This window comes from Ruditapes philippinarum, unplaced genomic scaffold (assembly GCF_026571515.1).
Source record: "Ruditapes philippinarum isolate M1 unplaced genomic scaffold, ASM2657151v2 ctg2729_1_1_1_1, whole genome shotgun sequence".
In the NCBI taxonomy this organism is placed as follows: Eukaryota; Metazoa; Mollusca; class Bivalvia; order Venerida; family Veneridae; genus Ruditapes; species Ruditapes philippinarum.
In genome coordinates, this window is record NW_026852876.1 from 2,574 (window position 1) to 28,258 (window position 25,685).

Genomic DNA, 25,685 nt, shown 5'->3' on the forward strand with positions numbered 1-25,685 from the left:
TAAAAATTGAACACCGTGGCCGGGAATTTTTTTTACGCCTGGGTCAAATTTCAGCAATTTTGACAAAACAAAGTATCATGTCAAGAATCTAAAGTAGAAAAAATGGAACCCTTCTGAAAGCCCAAAACAGCAAAACTGAATGTTGCAGGCTCAGTTTGATTGAGCCCGTTTACGGAGGCCAGTGGAAAGTGCAAGCTACTACCCAACCCCCCTAGCACCGGGATAACCAGAAATCAACAATAAAACATTTCACTGCTTAAACTTTAAATTTAGAAACATTTGCAGATGTGTTCGTGCGGTGATGATCATGACTTGTTCAATGTGACACGCTCGTGCAATTACAAATAAAAGCGGCATCTGGTCCCCAGTTAAGTAAAATAATGTAGACTAAATGGGACTAAATAGAATGGGACTTTATAGAGGAACAGAGGTTATGAAGCCTGCATATCACAGTCAGACGTCAATAGACAAAGTAAAAAGGCAGGCAACATATCCTTAGTGTGTCATACAATATTCAATGAGGAATAACGGAACAAGAAAATTATCAACAAGAACAAGTTAAACTACTACACACATTCAAACATCATTAATGTCATGTTGAACAATCATTTATGATCGAAAATATAACACCCATAATTGAATACACAGGGCGACTTTTTATGTCTTCCACACTAAACAAACAGCACCGAGGAGACAATAAAAATAAAAATGGAACATGTAAAGTTTATGCGGTTTATGTGGAGATGTTGTTCAAAGTAAAAGTTTAAGGACAGATGGATGCAGGACGAATTGTGATCACAAGAGCTCACCTTGTCACTTTGTGACAAATGAGCTAAAAACAGAAAATACACAAAAACCTATGACTACTGGGGCGGGTCAAATTTGTCTTGTAAAGTGACCTCCAGTTATGATCCAAAAATCATGGGTAAGGTTTCAAATAAACACATTTTAAATTAATATTGCATGCAGGAATTTTCTTAGTTTACAAAGTGCCATAACTCAGTCAATCCCATATAAGAGTTATCGGTATTGGAAAGTAAACTTCAGCTATGATTTCCAAGACATGTGACAACTGATATACCTGCAGCTGTTGTAAAGATAGACCTTGCATGTGAAATCCATTGTAATTTTATTTCGCACACCAGAACAATTTTAACTTTTACTGTACTGTGTACAGGACCATTCCTGTAATGCCCACCATAAAATGCCCAGGTGCTTAAGTAATGTGATATCTACCAGAAAAACAGCAATGGATAAAGGCTATCACTATATCTCACTTAAGCACAATGTGATTTTCTATGGTAGACTATACATATTGTCAATTTAGTGCTGTAACAGGTTAACTCCTTACACAATTTAATAGGAGTTAACTTGTTACTGCACTAAGGTGACTATATGTCTTTCTTTACATGATGAATAAGATCACAACATGTATGTTAACTAGTAAATTGACTAAATTCATAACTGTCAGTTCTAGAACAGTGCAACAGTTTATTCTGTAGAACTCTAGATAAAAGTTTGTTGCTTGTACCAAGCCTGCATCATGATAAGTATGCACAACTCTTAGGAATCCAAACACCAACAGATATGTCGGAACCAGCACTTGCAAGAACACCATTGTTGTGACTTATCTGTAAAAAACAACAACAATTTTCTTGATGAACTTAAGCTGTCATAGGAGTGACCGATGCCTCTGTCATCTCTATGACATAGAATTTTATATAGGTACATTTTTCAATATATTTGCAGGTGAGCATTTAAGCTAAGTTTGAAGAATGTCTATGAAGAAGTTTATAGAGGACAAAAATTAATGATGTGATAATCTATTTACATTTTATACATCAGTATATTAGTACTGCAATATAAATTTCTTTTAAGAAATGCCAATCAAGTAATGAAGGGCAATAACTCAATGGTGTACATGCCTATTTTGATATGTTTAATGAGCATCCTTTATCAACATACACTTCAATGGTAAGTTCTATGTCAATCTAATAAATCAGTTGTGAGATGGAAAGTTTGCTTTCAACAAGAAATGTGTCCAGAAGACATGATGCCCCCCCCCCCTTTCCTGTTTACAGACAGTCAGCATATCAGCTGGTCAGAGAGACAAATGGTCAGCCAGGTAGATAAACATCCAAGAGCAAATCTAAATGCTCCCCTCCTCCTAAATAACAAGGCATAAAAGTCTTCTTTTTTATAGTACATTGGGGCATATATCGAAAACCAATTGCTTGATTTTGATGGCATTCAATATGTCTCAAATCCTAATATTCATACATGTTAAAGGAATAGGAATGGATGGATTGATGTCTGTCTAATATAAATATTCATCATTTAAAAAGAGGTACCATGACAGTTTTTTTGTTGACATCAACCCTATGAGTGAGAAATTCGTGTTTTAAGACACTATTTTTTACTTGAGAAATAAGTTCATGGGCGCCGCCATTTTGGCGTTCTGTCATTCTCGCGAGACAGACGAGACCGAGATTGTGACGTGTTATACCCACTTCCGGTAAAGGTGTTCACGCTGGTATAACTGAAATATATCTCGATGAAGAACTTAATTAATCTTATTGCGTACATTATTTATTATTTATTAAAACATCATATGGAACTGAATTGCTTTAATTAATTAATTGAAGACGCCACGGCATTAATTATCATTTGTCCGATATTCAAGCTTGCTGATGATCCCACCACATGATTTAAGCAATGAATGCTTAGCTTTCAAAGATAAACCATTCAATGAATTTAATTTGGGTACTTTGAGAAACTTCTTCAAATTGACGATATGTCCTTTTATTTTGTACTTAATTTTCGCTAGATAAGCTGTCCGAATAGGGTACATAGTCGGTCATGTATCTTTTTCTCAGCGTAAAATATCAACTGAATCCAATATGCAGAGATCTGCTGAGTACGCGATTTTCCGACATTGACGCTAAAAATAAAATGGCGCAGGAAAATCGGCAGCTAGACTAATATCGTATGAAAACAATCCAATCTACTTACCCAATCCCTTTCCCACACAGATACGCATTTCTACTACTGTAAATTTAATCCAATAAAACAAAAAATCATAAATCTACTTAATATTTAAAATTATTATTGGTAACTGAAAAAACTGTGTTGCTATTTTATGAAATGCTGTAATTTACAGTATAACTTGACAGGTGCGGAACTTAATTTCCCCTAAGGTCATTCAGTCATGAAGCGTAAAAAAAATAGATGTCTATTTCGTCATTAGAAAATTTGACAAGGGTGATTAACCAATCAGGGCAACATTGTGCATGATCAAAAGGTCTGTCGGCACAGAGGCATACAAGGAGCAATAAAAATCGTTAGTACACAGTGTGACAGGAACATTTGGTGCAAATTAGGAACAATTAAAATGGATAATGCACAGTATTAGACATAAGTAGTAAGAACCAGCAATTGTGTGAATAAATTATGCAAATGAGATTTTTGAGCAGCCAATAAAAATGTTTTGCCTGCAGTTAATATTAGGCTACGATTACGATGTAAATAAATACCACGCAGCATCATACGTTGACAGACATGTTAACAATTTACTTTTCAAAAGAGTTGCTTATATTTTTGAAATGTGTACTAACATATGTTCACACCTTTTAATTTGAAAGTCAGAATCAAACTGCAAAAATTTAATTACATGTACTATTAAGAACACGTTTTAGTAGGATTTTTATAATAATGATAATTATCGCCGTTCAATAATTAACAGCCAATTATTCGTTGGTGCGTTTGTTTATTTAATTGCATTATTTGATTGTGAAACTTTGTTAAATAATAACATGTGTATTTATTAACTCTGTGAAATATTGTTTAATTACATTAAGATGAGACTTTAATGAACATAGCATTGTTTGGAGTAACGGGCATCACTGGCCTGAAGTGGTGCGACCGGTAGACGTTGATTTTTTATTTGTTTCTTTATTTTTTTTTATTTTTTTTTTTTGGATATTGTTACGTATTTTGAACCATAAAAAAATCTCCTCTACACCTCCTGTGACAAATCAAATTGTCTGGTCAATACTTTATTATATAAATATTTCGCTACGATTCAACTAGATTTTTCATAAATCTAAAGATGTGGGGAAATGACATCACGCGCACCTGTTTTTCTACTGCCAATACACAAACATGGCCGCGCCAACTGATTTGTAGAAATCGGTGATTTAGCGATTTAAATTTCGTTATCATTCGTTTAATATTATTATTTGGAGGCAGAAAATTTGCAGATTTATTATTTATAGTATTCGTTTTCTGAAATCAAGTTTTTATTCTAACCTTGTTTTTCCCTTTAAGTAACCTTATATTATGATCAACTATTTCTAAGAAATTGATTATTGGATGGGTTTTTAGATGGCCCCAACACAGTAGAGATCAAATGGAGACTCTAGCTTTATTGGTGTAGGAATACTGGATAGCTTACATGAAAGAATCCAAAGTCCCTGTCAGAATTCGAACCCACAGCAGCTCAAATTTCATCCGAAAGTTATATCAAAGTAACTACTAGAGAATTATCTCTGAGGCAACATCATTTTTTTTTATCTTCTGTTAGTATTTCAAACTGTAAGAAGTAATACCTACCCTGGCAATTTCACCGGAATGAACGTTGAGAGAGTTGATTATTGCTGGGTCGCTGCTGGGTTCAACAATTTTGATGATTGAATCCGAGGATGTGAATATACCTCCATCAGTGGGAACCAGTCCAGTAAGTCGACGTTCATTGCCAATATCAAATGTCTGCAGAAAAAGTCAGATTGGTTTATTTATTTTTGTATGATATCTAGAAGTATTGACGGCTGTGAATCATAGACCCACTAATGTTCAAGGTGACTTGGATACATTAAGAAAGGAGCAAATTTTGTGGCATAAAATACAAGGTGAATCACCAGATAGAATGGTTTTTGTGTAAAATGATGTCAGATAATGTGAACTATAAGGAAATCCTTTATACTTTTAAACTTAACAGACCATTCTGTCCTGTAAAAAAATTCAAAGTTTAGTTATGTATCACAAATATAACAGCAAAGAATAGTTGATTTCCCAATATAAGTTTATGTAGTTTTGACAATCTTCAGTTTGAATGGTCAAAGCCATGATGACCTTGGTCATTAACAAACAGACCTTAAAATCATCATTATCAGGTATCATCTAGAAATCATGACCAATCTTCACAGCCAAAGCTTTCTCTATTGGTCAGACAAGCTTTTAGTGATCATGGCCAAAATGACCTTGACCTTTGACCTTAAAATCAATAGGGGACATCTTCTAGTAATGACTAATCTCCATACTCTAGCCCTTAGGGGTTTTGGAGAAGTTTCTTTAAAAATATTTTGCTATATACATAAGGAAAACAAATGATCCTCAAGCAAGGACAAATTTTGACTTCAGGGCCATAACTTGAACATTTTTTTTTTCTCTTTTGTTTGCTACAGCAATGAGAACTTTTCATGAAAGGATTATTTTTTAACAACTTTGAAAGATTTTTGTACCAGGAAATGCTTGCAAAGTTTTAGCAACATTAGGAGATGTTCTTTAATACAAAAACTGATGGTGCACAACAGATACATCTACCAGGTAAGTAACAATAGCTCACAAAATGAGCTGTAAATAAATCATAGCAAAATTATTATGACACTGAAATTATTTAATAGGGTAATAATAAACATTAGATTCATTATCCAGTAGTTGCTGGTTTGATCCTCTAGCAGCGCAAGATTTCTCCATGACATTTGATCTAGGACATTGAGTTTAATAGTCATTAATAGTCATTTGTTTCTCACCGCTGATTCAGAAATTATGTAGGATTAGTAGTCTGTCACTTTTGGAGAAATTGTTAAATACTAGTTAGTTATCCAGCATGGCCTGTAAGGTGAACCAGCTGTCAAGCTATGACCATACATGTATTTAAAACAACGTTAAACAACCAGACAAACCAACAAACAAACATTTTCATTATGACATTGTGAACATTTGCATTAATCACCAATCAGACAATCATGCCTTATAGGCAGTAGCCTAAGCATATAATAATATATAACTTAAATGATAGCAGGAAAGTTATAACTATGACTCGATAAGACACAAAACCTCACCTTTATCAGACTCTCGTCAAAGAGACCATCAGTTGTATCCATCACATTTAGTTTACCAGCCTTGTCTCCCATCCATAACTGATTATTCTGGTAACTCATACTCGGTACAAAACTCTCAGTCTGTAACAAACAAAAACTGGCGTCTTTTAGTATAATAAATCTATGTTTATGATGTGTAAACATGGGTACAAGTTAAAACTGTGAGAAAACCTGAAAATCCTGAAAAGGTTATGATATTATTCAACAATAGACAAATTCTTTACAAAAATTTGTAAATTTATTTTTTCCCCTAATTATTACAGCAGCAGGCCTCCAGAAGATACCCAGAAAAACTACCATTGTACTAATATTTCAAAATCCCTCCTCAAAAACATAGTTTAAAGAAACAGAAATGACACTTCAAAATGTTCATATTTAAACATTCTTGCCCTAAAAACAGTTTGCTTTTACGACAATATACCTTCATTTTTTATCCTACGGAATACCTTCATCCAGGTTTTTTTTCTAGTACCATGTGATTGCACAGGACAGTATCGCGACCATTGATCCGGAACACATGGAATCCGGGATCGTATCAAACATAGAGGGAAACAAATAAAATGCTTTGATTTTGATATCAGTAGTATTTTATGGCACTAAAAATTATAACTGATAATTTCATAGTATACATGTATATGATTACCAATATATCGATTTAAACTTTAGCATGAAACATGATGAGGGCCTACTCATTGACGAAAATTGATCAACAACCTTGGGCGTACCAGATACTGGGATTTTTCCGAACTACTGTTGTGACGATGTTGAATGAATTATCCTCTGCTATTTATATTGGCTACTGCCTTAGTAAAGTAGTAGATTATGCAAAGAAAAAACACAATATATTGATGCTTTTGTCAACTAAATTAAGATGTCATTAATAATGGATATACACAATTAACTTAACTTAATCACAATTTATCATTTACTTGGAATTTTACTTCATTTTTTCCATTTTACCATCTGGAGGCAAATGGCTTTAAGGCCTTATCTTGGACGTTCATAAATCCAATCTTTAATCAAAATCAAGATATCACTAGCTGAAGCTAGAATTGTAAAACATTGTTTTTACAAAATTTTAATTGTTACAGTTTTCATCATACCTTAAACGTCTTATATTTTTTGCCTGCCACCCTGTCATATATAGCCACAGATTTGTCCTCACTTCCTGTAATAACGTATTTGTCGTCTGCTACCACACTCAGAACCGGTTGTGAATGGTAATGTTTCTTGATGCAATCATCTGGTGAGCGTGGGTCTAACATGTATAAACGCTTGTCAAAGCCACAGGCAGCAATAAAGTTTGGCTCGTAATAAAGGCCAAGAATAGCTGTTTTCAATCTGTAAATAGGTATTCAATTTAAACTGTAAAATGATGTTCAATTTAATCTGTAAATAGATATTCAATTCAATCTGTAAATTATGTATTATTAGATTATTAAAGCGATACTTTACCCATCTAAATGTAAATAGTGAGTGTACAGGTAAAAGTAATGTTATTTAAATAAATCGGAAAATACGACTCAATTATTATATGCCAGGTAGCATAAAACAAATATTTAAAAGATATTATGTAGTGAAAGATATTAAACAATTAGTTTACCCTTAAACATTTCAGAAACAAGAGGGCCATGATGGCCCTAGATCGCTCACCTGACCCATCAAACTCATCCAAACAATTACCTAGACAAGCATTCTGACCAAGTCTCATGACAGGTGAGTCAAAAATGTGACCACTTCAGTGTGAACAAGGATTATCCATATTTGAGCAGTGTGACCTAGTTTTTTACCCAGGTGACCCATATTCAAACTTGACCTAGAAATCATCAAAACAAACTTTCAGACCAATTTCCAGGATACTTGGATCAAAACAGTAGCAACTAGAGTGTTAACAAGATTTTTCTATTTTTAGCTCCGGTGACCTAGTTTCACATGCGATTTCGAACTCATAAGAGCAATTACCTAGACAAGCATCCTGACCAAGTTTGATGATAATTGAGTCGAAAATGTGACCACTAGAATGTTCACAAGGTTTTTCCATATTTGGGCGGTGTGACCTAGTTTTTCATCCAAAATGACCCATGTTCGAACTTGACTTAGAAATCATCAAAACAAACTTTCAGACCAATTTACAGGATATTTGGATCAAAACAGTAGCCACTAGAGTGTTAACAAAATTTTTCTATTTTTAGCTCCTGTGACCTAGTTTTTCATCCAAGATGACCCATGTTCGAACTCATCCGAGCTATTACCTAGGCAAACATCCTGACCAAGTTTGATGATGATTGAGGCAAAAATGTGACCTCTAGAGTGTTAACAAGGTTTTTCTATTTTTAGCTCTTGTGACCTAGTTTTTCATCCGAGATGACCCATGTTCGAACTCATCCGAGCTATCAACTAGATAAGCATCCTGACCAAGTTTGATGATGATTGAGGCAAAAATGCGACCGCTAGAGTGTTAACAACAAAATGTAAACGGACGACGGCCGACGGACAATCATCGATCCTAAAAGCTCACCCTGAGCATGCTCAGGTGAGCTAAAAAGAGATAGTTGGCTTATTGGCTAAACCAAGAAGTCCCTGTGCACTTAACTTCATTTAATGAAATGTGACCACATATAAAGTTTTAAGCTTATAACTAAACTAGTTTTAATGTTATGTTCCAATAAATGTGTGATGGATGGACAAATGCTCTTAGGAATACATATTTGTTGGAAATTTCCGTGGCCTAGTGGTTAAGATCAGTTGCACCTCACTGCTTTCGGTTCGAATCCCACCAGGTAGTTTGAATTCTTTCCATGAGGAAGCTTTCCTTCCAGCTTGCTTACAGAACATCAGTTGTTCTATTCAGATGCCTATTTATGCCTGAAATAATACACAAAGGGGCACCAGAGTTCTTTTACCAGTAATGCTGGAAAATCGGCATACATGTTTGACCTTTACAGTTTCAGTAAGACTTAGGAAATCTTATAGTAACATTGCCATTAGCAAAGTTTCAAAATTACTTATGTTTAAAACAGATCTTACTTTATTTCCGAACTTTTTGTGACAGCACCATTGTTGAAGTCCCACAGACGTATGAAAGTATCCCATGAGCCTGTGACAAGTGTGTCATCATATGATGCCATTGACCACACCCAACCCTGAAAAATTAACAAAACTATGGCTTAACTAGACAATACTGCAGACAGCAGATATTGGATATTACATGTATGTGTGCCTCTTTTGACATCAAATATTAAATTTGTAGATAGGATCACTCTGTTGTGCCTCATTGTAAATTTGCATCTAAATGTATAACACATGACAACATGCATCTTACTTGTAGCCCCTCCTTGAATTTTATTTGATAAAGAAATGTGAGATGTTTATAATGTTTAGAATTTGCACATATCAGTTTATCTTGTAATTCAGTTAAGTAAGTTTGGTTTTTGTGATAGAAGAGACAGGCTATCTGTGAACATACTATAGAAAGTGATATCACTTTTTCTGGATTTTAGGTACGCAACCTACCTTATGAGCTTTTGTCTCGGAGGCAACAATGAGATCTTTTTCTTGCCCCTCTTTTGCACAATCATATTTTGTAAGATCCACAATGTTAAAATGACGATCTCTTGAACCAACTGCTAAAAATTTCCCTTCCTGTAAAAGATCATTAGTTCAACAAATTAATGATTAAAATGATTTATAGAACTGTTGTAGAAGTCTAAACATCAATCTTTAAGCTAAATACAACTGTTTGACCACATGGACATGATTTAATAAATATCATTTGCAAAGGTCTACAAGGCAGTGCTACTTGGAAAAATATCTCAGTGCTACTTGGAAAAATATCTAAGTTCACTCAGGGCAAAAATCAAGTAAAATTTCATTCTAGGATTATATACCTAACATGTTGACATCCATTTATTATCTCAAAGGTATGCGTGAAGTCTCAAGCAAATACCTTCATTTATTGATGAAATAAAAAGTTGCACATAAAGAATTATATGTATGCAAAACTTAGGTGCAAGTGTGTCAAAAAGTTATATTAAAGTATAGTGAAGTTCAGAACATTTCTTCACCTTCGTGCAATAACGGGTTAACTCCTTACATAATTTAATAAGAGTTTACCCGTTACTGCACTAATGTGACGATTGGTACCTTCATTAAATGAACAACATCCACAGCTGCAAAAAATCCTTCCTTTAATATAAAATGGTTAAAGTGTTTGTCTGGGTTTGACCACAGCTTGTGAACTTCCTCACGCTCCATACATGCTTTATGCCAGTTGAAATCTTCTCCTATAATACATGGAAATGAGAATAGTTAATAGAATTATAATGAAGAAATAGATCTGAAATGTACCTGAAACAATTCTAATGAAATTGAGCAAGATCTTAGAATGAATACGGTAGTCATTTATCATTGACCTGATCTTGAAGTATATTTTAAACAAACCCTTTCACTGCCATAGGGACGGCTTAAGCCGTCCCTGTTATTTTTGGTGTATTTGCCATATGGACGGCTTTAGCCATTTCTATAATAATAATAGTAATAATAATAAATTAATAATAATAATAATAAAAAAAATAATAATAAATATAAAGAAAATTATACCATCAACAATAATTATTATTATACTAACAGATTTGGAAACATATATAATTATTATAATACTAATAGCAAATAATAATAATAATCATATTAATTAATAATATAGTAATTTCTTAGAAAACCCTCTGGCAGCGAAAGGGTTAACAAGCTTTACTGATCAGATTATAAGGAGATAAATATATAAATTTAAATCTTTCAAGTTTTAGACTTTCTATTCTTTACATTTTCAACCAATGCAGCTTGCAATGGAATTTTAAGTGTAACACTACAAAGTTTGCTAAAGCTTCTTTTCAATTAACCATTACACTAAATGAGCTGAAAGTGATTGGGCTTTGCCACCAGTATAAGGCCAGGTCAACCTGCATTTCTGACCAGGTTCTGTAATGTAGGCTGCATAGTTTTGGTATAGGATACTGAAAACCCTAAGGAAACTTTGAATGTACTGTTTCTAATTCAATGCAAGGCGAATCCCATACATAATTTAAGTAGGATAAGTGTTTTACACAACTACAGTTTCAGTAATTAAGTAAACTAAGCTTTAAAATCAAATTAATTCAGATGACTGAAATTTCAAAATCTACTACATACTTTCAAACACTGGATACTGCTTGGTCCATCTTTTCGAGATTCTCGTTCTCCAATACCTGTCACTGGAGAAAAGTTCATAGAACTTTTTGCAAGCACTATACAGGGAACGGCCTATTGTCCTGGATTCAAGGTACGACGCTATATGGATCAGAATTTCAGACGGCAAGTCTGTAAGAACTAAATTGTCTTCATCAAAATCTGGATTTTCAGGATTGTCCGCATTGGTGTTAGTATTTTCAGGAAAACCTTTGTTTATATCATTTATTAACTCCATCTTGTAAATTAGATCTGTGTCCACTCCACTATCTATCACAGAATTATTTTCACTCATCCTAAAATGTGTTTTGTCTTATACACATATGAATAGCTTTTTCAATTCAACACTTACTGAAAAATGAACAAAAACCATTTAAAATGACAGACAATATAGTTTAAATTAGTTTCTAACAAACCATGACATAGACAAGCCCAAAGTTTTCATATCAGATACCCAATATTGAATAAAATAAGCCACATCACAAAGTGCCAAGATGGCCCTATAAATTCACTCACCTGAGGTCCACTGTCACACAATCTATAAATTTATGAGAATATATATAATAAATAATAATAATATATATAATTAATTATATAAATTTATTAAATATATATACAAGAGCCATGTTTTGTTACACATTGATTAATCCCCCTGCCAGGAAGACGTTACCTGCAGTTTGTACTTTCATATATTTTACTTGAATCCTTAAAAAGCAGTACAGTTATGGTCATCTTGAGTACAGTTTTCAAGACAGTGGGAAAAGATGACAATGCAGTTTTAAGAGAACTTTAAATTGCTCTTATGCAGTTTGAAGAAAATCCCTTCAAAAAAAGTAAGGTACATAATTGTTCTTGAACACTACCAATCATCTAAATCAGTGTTTTAAGTTTGAAGAAAATCACTCAAGTTCTTTTGGAGTTATGCTTTGGACAAAGTTTTTTCATGTAAATCTGCTAAAGGGGAATAACTCAAAATGTAGCAGATAAATATGAGTAATTTGACTAATAAAAGATATTCATTATTGTTTAAGGTTATATTTATTATAACAAGACATGCCCATGGTCAGAATGTTGAGCCCGCTCCTCTTGATTCAAACCTGAACCTTTAAGCGAAAGATGTCTACATAGGTGAGATGTGCGCCACACATCCTATCTTTACCCAAAGCAAAATCTTGACATTGCATCATCTTAGAAGACCTCTGACCCTGTGACCTTGTTCATGTGCATGACACAACGTCTCATGATGAACAGTTGTGCCTAAAAGAGTTGAAATGCACACACAAACACTGAACAGCCATTTTGACAACTATGTCCAGCTCAGCACAAGCAGGTTTGACAAAAATCCTCGGACCACTAAATAGAATGCTTCAAAGTATAAGCATGATAAAGTGCAAACAAACAAATTTTGATATTTTTATTTGACCTCTGACCTCTTGTGACCTTGATTTTCATAACAAAATTATATTCAAACCTTAATTTAAAACAAACGCACATTTCTCTGTCACCTAAACATGTAATAAAGATACAATAGATGTAACTGTATTGGAAATTTACAAATATCATATCAAAAATCGACATTCTACCTCTATATTTATATTGTTATAGAAAATATTTTGACAATAAAGTTGAAATAGAATCAAATTGTCAGCATCCTTCATTCTACCATGGTTGATGATTCTCTGTCTACTAATACATCATCTCCCCCTCCTGGTACATTTCACCTTGATCTCAGCCTGTCAGTTGTAGATGACAATGTATCCACTGTGTCTGACTCCAACAACACTCCCTTTGATGTAACAAGAGCTGATCCCCCTAATACTACAGCGTTTATGAATCGGTATGTAATGATTTTCATTTTAAAAGTGGAGGTCAAACGTGATGTAAGTTTACAAAAAAAATAAATAAAATATTCAGTCTTTAGTTAACTGTAAAAAGTAAAAGTAAAATAATAAACAAAATTATGAATTGTTAATGATGGATCTAGAAAAAAATTCTTTACAACTAATTAAGTTACTTATATTACAATACAAATCTGGTATGTCATTTTTGCACACATGTACTATAACAATGGTTTCATTTTACAAGGTTTGAAATAATTATAATAATCAATTGTCTTTATATTGTGTCATACTTATGTGCAATTGTAGGTGAAAGTAGAAGCCCTGAGAGATGTTCATTCAGAGACAACAGGCTTTGTAAATCGCCAACTGTTATCCCGCTTTGGACCAGAGAAGGACCTTGTAAAACTGAAAACCTCTTCATTGGTCAGGACAATGGACCGTGCAAGAAAGAATCAACGCCCTTCTGAACCCAAACCAGACAATCTGTTGGACTTTGAGGTAAATTGTTATATATATTGACATTCTTCATTTAAATGCAATGTATTAAGCAGGGATCGTGGGTGCGAGCCCCACCAGGGTCACGACCATGTTTCCTCATAAGACACTCGAATTCGCAAGTGATTCAAATAAGTTGCAAGCTTTCTTACAATCGAGCTAAACAAATAATGTTTAAATTAAGTAATAGAGAACTCAATGAAAATGAATAATAATGATATAACTGGCAGAGAGAATGACTATTATTTCTCTCAATGTGCCAATATAGAAAAAAAGACTAATTTACAAAAGTATAGTTTTATAACCATATGAAAATAAATGTATTATTTTTAATAACAGATTGACACCAAATTCTTAGATGAAGGCTTCTACAAAGGTGATGTCTGTGTGGCAGGTGCTCGTCACCTCATCTTTGCCACAAACAGCCAACTCTAGTTGCTACAACGATCAAGAAAATGGTATCTAGATGGTACTTTCAGAGTTGTCAATAAGCCATTTGTGCAGCTATGGGGCATTCATGCATTTGTACAGCAAGGGCAGTCAGCAAAGCAGGTACCCTTGGCAAGGCGTCGGAAACAGGACTATGTTGCTGTAAGTTTAGTTTCTTTTTTTCAGTATTTAATATTATATATGCATGAGTGGACATTCTGACAATTGGAATATGAGTTTCAGACTTTAATATACATATACATATTAATTAAACCAAAAATTAAACTTCAACTTCATTTCTCATGCATTTAATGTAATATTGATTCTTCTACATATTCCATTTCATTGCAGGTCTTAGAAAAAATCCTGGAACTATTAGATGAGGCTACTTCTGTTGAGTGCTTTACAATATGGACTTTGAAATTGGTAATTTTTCACTATATTTAATTAATAACTTAAGTTAATCATTAAACTTTATTTTATAACTCATCATTCATAATTCTAAATTTCTATTTAAATATTCTTTAAATATATAAACATTCCATAAATTCACATATTGCTTTTTTCATACACAACAAATAAATATAAATAATATAAATGATGTACAAACTTTGTTCATTTCTGTGATAACTTATTCATTCCGATAGCATATTTGTTTTTTCATTATTTCGGGTCTCTGGCAAGCCCTGCGTCAGATTTTTCCGAGTGCAGCACTTAGGGGGTGTTCCTTTCACTGGGCTCAAGCTGTACAGCGACGTGTTCAGGAATTGGGGCTCAGCGCAACTTACAGGGAACGAGGGACTGTACACACCCTGATTAGAAAACTGCTGGCACTACCATTCATGCCTGGACAACACATCAGCAGGGCCTTCAACAGACTACGCCAGAGGGCAGACACCAGCAGTAAGCCAGTTGCTGATCTCTTCACTTACATTAATGATCAGTGGATTGAAAGAAGTCTCTGGTCACCAGAAGAATGGTCAGTGTACCGACAGCCGGTTAGAACCAATAACGATACTGAGGGTAAGGAAATTATTATATATAAACCTTACAGTTCTTTCAACACAAATACATTGTATGACATTGAGCAGAAAAAAATTCTTGTTCATATTTATTATTAAGTATGTATAAGTGAAGTGTATTCATATGTAATTTTATTTTGTAGATGTGATGCTTAATTATACTCATTCACTTTATAACCAAACTATCCTTGACAAACATTGTAACATATTTTATTAAATGATAGTGTTTGACAAAAATCTGATGAAAGTGTATAGTAAGCAAGTTTAATCCATGTTTCAGGTTATCACAGAGCACTCAACAACAAAGCTGGTTGTGGCAAGCTGGCATTTTATGTCTTGATACCTCTCCTTCACCAAGAAGCGAAAATGGTGGATTATACCGTTAACCTGGTTGCCCAAGAGATTATTGTGCGTATACGAAGACAGATTTATAAGTCAATGGATCAGGACATTTTTTCCTTATGGGATTTGTATGATGAGCATGAGCTCAGAGCCGAGGAATTCCTTGAGCAAGTGGGGGAAATATATGGACGAATTGTTAAGTGAAGTGATAACTAATGATTAGATACATTCCTGGCAGAGACATGTAATATTCCCAAACCCAAATGATACTAATCCCCATTATATGTGATAATGACATTAAAAGACAATCATGCAATATTCCCAAATGTCCCGATTATACTTAAATGACATAAAATGACATTTTGAAGTCTTACAATATTCCCAAAAAGAAATGATACAATGTACTTCTTCTCCATGACATTTTGTTGAAGTGACAATCAAGCAATGATAAGGTGATAAGGATAATTAAACAGTTGTACATGTTTGCATAGAAATATCAAGATTATTATGGGCATTTCCCTCAATATAAATTATGTGCTATTTGATTTGATCATGGTATATGTACTGTTATGTTTTGTAAATATGACATAATAAATAAATAAATAAATATACCGACTTTTTTAATCTTTTTTACCCATAAACATGATTATCATTTATGAGGGGTGAATTGTCTTATCTATTTTGAGGGGTGAACTGTCTTGAGGGGTGAGTTGTCTTGCTTTTTTGAGGGGTGAATCGTCTGGGGGGTGAGTTGTCTTGTTACCGAAAATTTGTACCAAATTATTTTGTCTCAATCAAAAAATCAAAGAATGAGCAAGATATAGACCATACAAATCCGGATGGACGGACAGACTGACACACATACACCAATATAACGACTAAAAGTGACGACTATTTCAAGCTCACCGCAAGCGGGCTCAACAAAAATGCTGTACCCTTAGCCTAAAAGGTGTGTATAGGGCTAAGGCTAAGTAGTCGTATTTGACTCACATACGGCTAGAACTTTTGGCTAGCACTACGGGCCAGCAAATTATTTATAATACACCAATTGACAGTCTCTATATGAACTACGTAAATTATAAATAACAGAGGTATATCGAGTGAAAAAACATGAGTTGTTTCCCTTATCTTCGAGTAAAGTCGATATCTCTAATGCTTAATTTAGCCGTTTTTAAACTGCTAGTTTTGGGCGATTTAATATCCGTTTTTAAAATACATATAGGATACACCAATGAAAAGCTTGTGATCTTAGTTTCATCTCAGTATATATTTCAACAAATTGTTTGACACTGAAGGTATTTAAATTTACGGTTAAACTTAACACAAGTCAGACGATTTTACATACGTTTTATACAGTGGGATACGCAATCGTTTATCTTTAATACTCTCAATTCTACTGATAAGAATAGATTGTCGTCTGCTTGTTCGGAAACTGTCAATCCGTGTATAATACTATTGCATTCAAAAGTCTGCTCTGTTATATTTTGGAAGTCACAACCAAAATTCGAAGTATGAATCCTTAACTTCCACTTTCTATCACACTGTTCCTAAATCCATCATTTTGCAAAAAAAATTCAGACAATTACAGACAAAAGAGAAAATGTATGCATGGCCCAGTTTACCTGCTATGAAAAAATTAGGAAAATGCGAGCCGTTTCAAATACCCCTCCCCCTCTCCCCTTTTGATCGGTGTAACAGGGGCAATGAAAAACACGGTTTGAAATCCCCCCCCCCCACAAAAATATGCACATTTTTTCAAATAGATCTAATTTCTATTTCTGTTTTAATGTTTAATGTTTTTAACAACTATTCTAAATTTAATAAATCATACCTTCCTTTATACCTGCATTGTCATAAGTGACTAATTTGTAATAACGGCTTATTTTATTATTTTTAGAAATGTACAAATCGTTGTTTACCATTTCGCAGATTACTCATGATCCCAATCGCATCTTCTCGGCCCTTTCCGTCAAACTTCGGATGAGAATAATAGCCGAGGTGTTCCGATTGGTCCAGCGTTCCAAAATTGCCGCATTGATCTCCCCTTACAGCATCACATTTTCGTCAAGATTTTTGACGTTATGAATTTTTACAATTTCATTTATTTAAAAACGTAATCACTGTTTTACCATAGGTGTTCACGTTTTTACGCGTTGATTGGTCACTACCCCCCGGGCACCTCCCCTCCCCCTTACCCACTCTACAACCCTCCAACCTCTCAAAACCATGTAAACTGCAGTATTTTTCATTTGAACCATGTTTTAATATTTGGTATAAGCTTTTAATTCAATTTCCTTCTTTTCCCACAAAAAATAGAAAAATTGATACATATATATTTAGTAAAGATATGCAACTCGCCGCTCATTTTATTCACCAATTTTCAAAATCTTGGTACCAAATGGTACGTACGTAGGGAATTTATTACTCTTAAGATATGTATGGTGTCATTCGTGTTTTCGCCCCGCGACTCCGCCATGCGAAAAGTCAAATCACGTTTCTAATTAGCGAGGGCGCGGAGCGAAGTTTAATGGGGGGGGGGGGGGGGGGGGGCGGAGCGAGATTTATAAATGAAATAAAACGTCGCGTTCGCGGGACGAAAACACGCTTAATAGCGGGGCGTGGGGCGAAGTTAAATAAATAGAAAAAAGAAATAAAACGGCGGGGCGCGGAACGAAACCACCCACTATTAAGCATATTTTCGTCCCGCGACAACGCCAAGCGAAAAGTCGAAAATTAACAAAATAAAATGGCAGGGCGCGGAGCGAAAAGTCGTTATGATTGGCTAGGGCGCGCGGCGAAGTTTAATAACAAAAAATTTCGCCCCGCGTGGGCGCGGAGCGAGATTATAAAAATTAAACGGCAGGGTCGCGGGACGAAAACACGCTAATTAATTAGCGGAGGCGCGGGGCGAAGTTTGATAAATAAAACTTTGCCGCCACCCCCACTAATTACCGTGTTTTCGTCCCGCGACCCCGCCAAGCGAAAAGCCGATAATTTACAAGTTATAATGGCGGGGCGCGCGGAGCGAAAACAAGCTAATTAGCAGAAGCGCTAATCAGCGTGTTTTCGTTTCGCGCCCCCGCCGTTTTATTTCTTAAATCCCGCCCCGCGCCTCCGCTAAATAGCGTGTTTTCGCCCCGCGCCCCCGCCGTTTAAACTTGTTAATTCTCGACTTTTCGCTTGGCGGGGTCGCGGGGCGAAAACACGAATGGCAGAAAAATCACCCACCATCTATTCTCGAAGTCACCGCAAGTGTAAGTCGACAAAGACCTGACCGCTGGGTTTTTGTCAAAATTACACGACTAAACGGCAGCTTATTCGAAATGAATGAATATTTTTTTGTATTGCGCATAGATAAAATTATATCATTGTTTGTAATTACTGTTCAATCAAAAAATCATATGAAACTATAACGAACCTTTTTTCCGTTTTGTCAAATTCGGAATCGTAATGCAAGTAATGGTTCTGCAGATCCTTCCGTCGTCCGCCCGTCCGCCCGTCCGTAAACTTTTACTGTAAACGACATCTCCTCATAAACCGCTAAGCCATTTTATCTAAACTTCACAGGAATGTCCCTTTGTTGGTCATCTTAAAATTTAATTCCATGCAAAACTCTGGTTGCCAAGGCAACCAAAAGAAAAAAACTTAAAATATCTTCTCTTAAGAAACGCAAAGAGCTATAGAGCTTAGATATTTGGCATAAAGTGTCTACCAGGTTTGTTCAAATAAAAGCCTTAGGGTCAAAATTGGCCCCGTCCCAGGATGTCATTGATTTCCCTATATGTATATAGTAAAAACTTAAAAAAATATTCTTTAAAAAAAAACCAAAAGAGCTAGAGCTTAGATATTTAGCATGAAACATCTTGTAGTGAGTGTCTACCAAGTTTGTTCAAATGAAAGCCCTGGGGTCAAAATTGGCCCTGCCCAGGGGTCATTAATTTTCCTATATATATTTATAAAAACAAAAAAGGGCTTCTTTAAAAAAAACAAAGAGCTAGAGCTTACATGTTTTGCATGAAACATCTCCTAGTGAGTGTCTACTAATTTGTTAAAAAAAGCATTGGGGTCAAAATTGGCCCGCTTCAATTGATTTTCATTATATGCATATACAAATGTAGTAACAACAAAAATGTCCTTTTAAAAAACCAAAATTAATTAAATTAATTGAGTACTCTGACTCAGGTGAGCGATTTAGGGCCATCATGGCCTTCTTGTTTGTTCTTTCCGTCAATCTTTGGATATATCACGGACTTTAATCGACAAATGATCAACATTTCAATGATAAAAAATGACAATTTTCTTTTTTCAGAACGTTACAAAACAATACAGAACATTACATAAATTTTATACAAACAAATACTTGTACAAAACACACTTTCTTATTAAACTATTCGATAAGTAATTAAAGTTGCAAAAATTTTAACCAATTTAAAACAGTAGGGCTACATGTATAAATTTAAAACATTGTCTTTTAACATGCACATACATATGGTGGCTGATTTGTGCCATTTGTGTTCTCGCGCCGCGACCCCGCCAAGCGAAAAGTCGAAAATCAACAAGTTAAAATGGCGAGGGCCGCGGAGCGAGCTTTAAGAAATAAAACGACGGGGGCGTGGAGCGAAAACACCCTTATTAGCAAGCGCGCCCTCGCTATTAAGCGTGTTTTCATCCCGCGACCCCGCCAAGCAAAAACTCGACAATTTAATAACAAGTTATAATGGCGGGGGCGCGGAGCGAAAACAGGCTAATTACTAGTAGCTAGGACGGGAGGCGAAATTTGTATAAATAAAACTTCGCCCCGCGGGGGCGCGGAGCGAGATTTAAAAAATAAAACGGCATGGTCGCGGGATGAAAACGCGTTTATTAGCGGGGCTCGGGGCGAAGTTTATTAAATAAAACTTCGCCCCCGTTAATGAAAGTGACCCCGCCAAGCGAAAAGTCGAGAATTAACAAGTTATAATGGCAGGGCGCGGAGGAAAACAGGCTAATTAGCGAGGGCGCGGGGCTGAGTTTTTATAAATAAAACTAATTAGCGGGTTTTCGCTCCGCGCCCCCGCCATTTTAACTTGTTAATTCTCGACTTTTCGCTTGGCGGGTCACGGGGGGAAAACACGAATGGCACAAATCAGCCACCATACATACAACATATTGTTATTAGTCGCCGGTAGAAACCGGCGACTATATTTGTAACAGTTTAATATTATATCTATGGTAGGAGAAGGCCTTAAAATCTGAATATAAAAACAAACTTATTACTGAACAATAAAGGACCACAATTATTTTTCATGATCTTAAAAATTCAAACATAACGTAAGGTTGCTAAATGAAATGAAATAAACAGATATTGACATCTTAAAAAGCAGCATTACAATTTTCACGAAATGAATTAATAACGTATCCCTATGGACCAGTCATTGAATTTAGGGATACTTTTACTTTTTTTCTAAGTGTCAAGCGTTGCTATTTTATGATTGATAAATCATGAATGATATTTGAAATGACACATTTAAATTATTTATCTTTTTAAATTTATATCTTATGAGACCTATTATATTTCATTATTTTATCTAATTATAAACAGATTCTCCCTGTTCAATTGTAAGAATCACATGACTACACGTTGTATGTCAATGTTATAGAATCTATTAATAGTAACAGATTGCTGATAAGACATATGTAAGTATCTTGTGATTAGTTGGAAAACGGTATGGCGTCTGATTAGATGCATATGTATAAATAATTACAAAGCTATTTTTGATTAATCAGTTTCATATTTTATATCATTAGAAAGGTTTGTATACAATGTACTCATAATATTTGCACATTAAAGAATTAAATAAGTTTTCAAAACCTTTTCATTTTTTCTTGGTAAAGGGTTAAACTTGGCCCTTTCTGTCAACGTTCAATAGTTTAGTTTAGAAAATAGATTAATGCGAAAGAGGCACATTTATTGAAATAAAGAAAAGGTTATCGTCGTCTTCGTTATATATTCGTTATAACGGTATGACGGATGAATTAGATACATAATTAAGAAAACAAATAAAATATCTTTCTGTTAATATTTTATCGAACTGAAAGGCAATTAAACGTTAACTATATCGTATGTAACAACAGGAATATTGATTTCAACTAAATAATTTATTTTTTCGATAGCGCAAAAAAAAAAAAAATGCAGATACCACTTTTACGGTAGAATTGCATTGTTTCATGCAATAATTAAACAAATATTCGATGACCGTTGATTTTTTTGCAATAATTATTGGATTCTGAACTATACAAAACGGATTTAGATGTCTGGTATAACGGTATATGTATAAAGGTAGAATTACAAGTAGAATTACATAAATATCACTCGCCTTACAAAATAAATCAAAATTATGAAATAAAAAAAAATGCTAGAAATGAAACACGATTTATCAACGTATGTTTCATATAATTAACAGGAGTAATAAAAAAATAGTTTAACGAAAACTGCAAAAGGGATTTTCAAAGATTCGAACTTGGCCTACTAGGTCTCAACTTCATCCTACTTACCACCTTTTAGGCCATCAAGCAAAATTAATTGATTTAATATCGAGATATATACTATCAATAAAATCTTTAGCATAAATAAGTTACGTAAACTAACGAAACACCTCGTCTCAGGCTAATATTGCCAGACTTTACTTGCTTATTTAATAATCATTGCAGTTCCTTGACAATATTGCTAAGCAAGTTTGATTTATATATGATGCTTTATTGTAAATAAACAGTCACTCAACATATTGTTCCTCTTTTCTGTATACTTGAACCATTAATTAAACTGATATTTTCTTATATTTATGATAATGCAGTCATTTTCTATCCGGCGACTTGATGCTTTAGCATCAAAATCTCTACTTGTCCAATACTGATACTATGCAAGCAATGAGTCTCAAGGTAACCACGACTTGCCGATCAAAAGAAATTGTGTACGTAAATTTTATGACAACTACCTTTGGTACCCTTGTTGCTGGAACCGAAATGAATAAACCAGTACTAGCTAGTATATAAAGCAAACCAGGCTGAACATCAGTGCAGTCTGTTCAGTTTTCTACATAAAGCACATATGTAGTTAAATTACAAACTTTTTAAAAACAGAAAGATATTAGTCCCAGTTCAGATTGATAACTGACAATTCCAAAAAGACAAAAAACAACACAAAAAACTTGAAAAGTCCATTTTACAAATTTAGTATGTTAAGGATTAAGCTTGGAAGTCTGTACATGTATAGTACTTGTTGCTTGTTTCATCACTGTCGGCAATATTTTTTTTCTTTCAGCCCATCGCATCCTATTGGCAAATATCTACATTACTCTTACAAACTTCAAAGGCATTTTACTCCTATTTACTTCCCTTGCATTTCAATATTGATATATCGTCAGCTTAGTGCAGTAACGGGTTAAGTCCTTCTAAATCGGATAGGAGTTAACCAGTTATTGCACAAATACATATGGCTCCGAATTGTGCTTTTTAAATTAAACGAACGATTTTTTTATTGCACCGACCAATCAGCGCTTAAAAGATCTAAAATGCTTCAATCAGGCATTAATTTAAGGCATTCGTGATTATCACTGTGCACTCGAACCCGTGCCGCATACCGACCCTAAACAACACTTGCAAGATAGATATCTATCTCATGAACAATTATATAATAATTGTACAAATTATACAAAATAAATATAAACAACATCTTATCTTAAAGACTTTGTATACAGATGAATTTCTTACTACTAAATTGATGAATTCAATTTGATCTCCAGATGTGTTTATTACAGATCCTGCTCATTTGTATGGGGAACCCACATCTAGAATGTATCTGGGTGGTGAATTCACACATAGAATGTATCTGGGTGGTGAATTCACACATAGAATGTATCTGGGTGGTGAATTCACACATAGAATGTATCTGGGTGGTGAATTCACACATAGAATGTATTTGGGTTGGGAATCCACACATACAATGTATCTCTGCTGTGAAACCACACATAAAAAGCATTTGGTTGACGGTTTGTAATACTGAAATGAGCGACTCTAAACTTTATCCCATAAAATGCTGTTATATTTAAAAAGTTATGGAAGGAACTAAAAACTTGATTGAATTTTGTTTTTGTCCCATGCAGATCACAAAACTTGTGACAAAAGTCACGTGGTATAGACACCGTGATATGCAATTTAAGGGCTGGCTATTCCCATTGTTAAACGAAAATTTCTGTTTTATATCATGTTAATCGTTCCGACAATTTTGAAGTTTTGTTGATCAAAGAATATGTTCTAAATGCGCTAAACGATTGTTCTTTTGATGTTAAACGCATGCTTTTATTACCTATCTCAAATTAAAAAAAAAGTTCATATACTTATGTCATTCATTATCTGCTATTTGCTTGTACTTTAAATGACATTATGCTATAAGAGTGAATTGGTCTATGGTGAAAGTTTTGTAATACATGTACCATAAATAATGATCTTGGTGGTAATTTGTATCATATACGTAACACACCACAAACGAATTATATATGGATATTGTTGGTATGGAGATTTAGGAGCCGGTATTAATACCAAGGTATAGCCGATAATCAGTTTAAACTTTATTTTATGCTAATCCGTCATATTTTTACTTTTGTGACGTGGCTTCTAATAAAAGCGTCCATTGCTGCGTTGTTGATGATATTGTTGTTGTTGTTGTTGTTCTAGAACAAAACAATACTTTTCATCATACAAATTTCATACCAAAACACTAAGGACTCTATCTATATAAAATTACATTAATTTTGGTTTTATCACTATTTGAAACACTTTTGGGAATTGTGCCCCCACCATTCACACCCTTGTATTCCTTGTAGCAGAGAGGTCGCCTTAAAAATTCAGAATTGCATCCGCCGTTTATCGCTGCGGGATCGTAAGAGGCGACTAAATGGGTTCGAACTATTAGTCTGTGCATGTCTAAGATCCTGCAGTTGAGGTAGTTTCGACCCCTGGTGTTGCTTGAAGTATGTAACATCCGAGGTTCGCTAAAATCATCTTTCCTGTTTCAGTGCTATATGGACTAAATTGTGTTGGTAGGCCGTAAAACCAAACCAAATTAACAAAACGAAACGAAAATGTGAGCATTGTAGACCAATCCACTTTACATGCGTGTTTTGCTTGGGTTTGATTATACTATATGAATTGATATGGTTATACATCTTTATGTTATATATTTGATATGTAGCTATATGTGTATTAGTTTGATATAATGATTTAAATGTTACTATGATCACTATAATACAGTGAATATTGTGATGTTATTACCTTGTTATGTGACGTTGATATATAAGTGAAAGATACGAGTCACGTTGTTGGATTACTTCTTAAAGGGACTCCACTGAGTTTTTCATTTATTTATTTTTTTGCTTTCTTTGTTCTTTGTTTTCTCTCCTTTTTTTTTCGTTTTTGTTTGTTTTTAACATGATGGGACTGGAAATATTTTTCGGAGGTTTGATACCATTTTATGTAGGTAAGCACCAATAACTTGTGTGTACATTTTCAGACCATTCCCTCACCCTCATATCCCAGAATAGCCAATTTTATCATTCAAAATGACCCAAAAATAAAAAACGTTGCACTCTTATTGGACTAAGAATTGCATAAACATCGATACTCAATTAATTAAATTCCGAGTATAATCCTTTGCAGATTGTTCTTCCATTTAAAATGCTTCACTTGATCTATGTAATAATTACAAACGTTATGCTGTCTCAGTGGAGCACCTTTAAATGAAAAAAAGTTTTTTACCAATAATTCATCAAGTGCAAACGATATACATGATAGCATGGTAACGATGTGTTTGGTGTGAAATATATACATGTATATGTTGTTGTTGTTGTTTTTTAAATACTAATGTATAGCATATTTGCATTGCAAATATATTGTATTGATAATTTTTTTTGTATATTTTTGTACGATTATGAACCATGTAGATGTTAAAGTTAAAATAAAATTATGCTTTATTCTGTTCTATATTCTTTTATACGGCGAATTTCTATTCAACAGTAATAATTTCCGTTATTTCATCTTAATTTAACACCTTTCACACCATACAATTTATTTTTCTGACGCATTTAAAGTAATCATTTCATAGTAAACCGGAGATTTTGACATAAATATATCTAAAGTGC

General features: G+C 34.2%; 2 protein-coding genes across 5 annotated transcripts; one reads left to right on the forward strand and one right to left on the reverse strand.

Annotated features, from left to right (window-relative positions):
- Positions 1–275: 275 nt before the first annotated feature.
- LOC132727266 (F-box/WD repeat-containing protein 9-like) lies at positions 276–17,519 on the reverse strand. Of its 4 annotated transcripts, none has more exons than XM_060712710.1 (9): positions 17,430–17,519; positions 11,346–11,732; positions 10,305–10,444; positions 9,675–9,803; positions 9,189–9,304; positions 7,265–7,502; positions 6,123–6,242; positions 4,612–4,767; positions 276–1,631 (listed from the first exon to the last, which is right to left on the reverse strand). In XM_060712710.1, exons 2-9 carry the CDS (start codon positions 11,674–11,676, stop codon positions 1,542–1,544), a joined length of 1,320 nt encoding a protein of 439 aa, XP_060568693.1. In that variant the 5' UTR covers positions 11,677–11,732; positions 17,430–17,519; the 3' UTR covers positions 276–1,541. The 4 variants fall into 4 exon arrangements, 3 of the variants coding, with proteins under 3 accessions (XP_060568693.1, XP_060568677.1, XP_060568685.1); XM_060712694.1 differs by having other exon boundaries at positions 17,342–17,494; XM_060712702.1 differs by having other exon boundaries at positions 17,354–17,476.
- LOC132727227 (uncharacterized) lies at positions 14,710–16,024 on the forward strand. Its single transcript, XM_060712649.1, has 2 exons — positions 14,710–15,169; positions 15,449–16,024. The coding sequence occupies exons 1-2, from the start codon at positions 14,989–14,991 to the stop codon at positions 15,712–15,714; spliced, it is 447 nt and encodes a 148-aa protein (XP_060568632.1). The 5' UTR covers positions 14,710–14,988; the 3' UTR covers positions 15,715–16,024.
- Positions 17,520–25,685: the final 8,166 nt, after the last annotated feature.

Bases quoted from the DNA above. Each gene is read 5' to 3' on its own strand.
- LOC132727266 (XM_060712710.1), bottom strand. From the start codon at position 11,676: ATGAGTGAAAATAATTCTGTGATAGATAGTGGAGTGGACACAGATCTA. The intron at 6,243-7,264 runs GTATGATGAAAA...TGTTTGTTACAG, and splicing joins AAAAATATAAGACGTTTAAG to ACTGAGAGTTTTGTACCGAG. The intron at 4,768-6,122 runs GTGAGGTTTTGT...CTTTTTCTGCAG, and splicing joins TTGACGAGAGTCTGATAAAG to ACATTTGATATTGGCAATGA.
- LOC132727227 (XM_060712649.1), top strand. From the start codon at position 14,989: ATGCCTGGACAACACATCAGCAGGGCCTTCAACAGACTACGCCAGAGG. The intron at 15,170-15,448 runs GTAAGGAAATTA...TCCATGTTTCAG, and splicing joins AACCAATAACGATACTGAGG to GTTATCACAGAGCACTCAAC.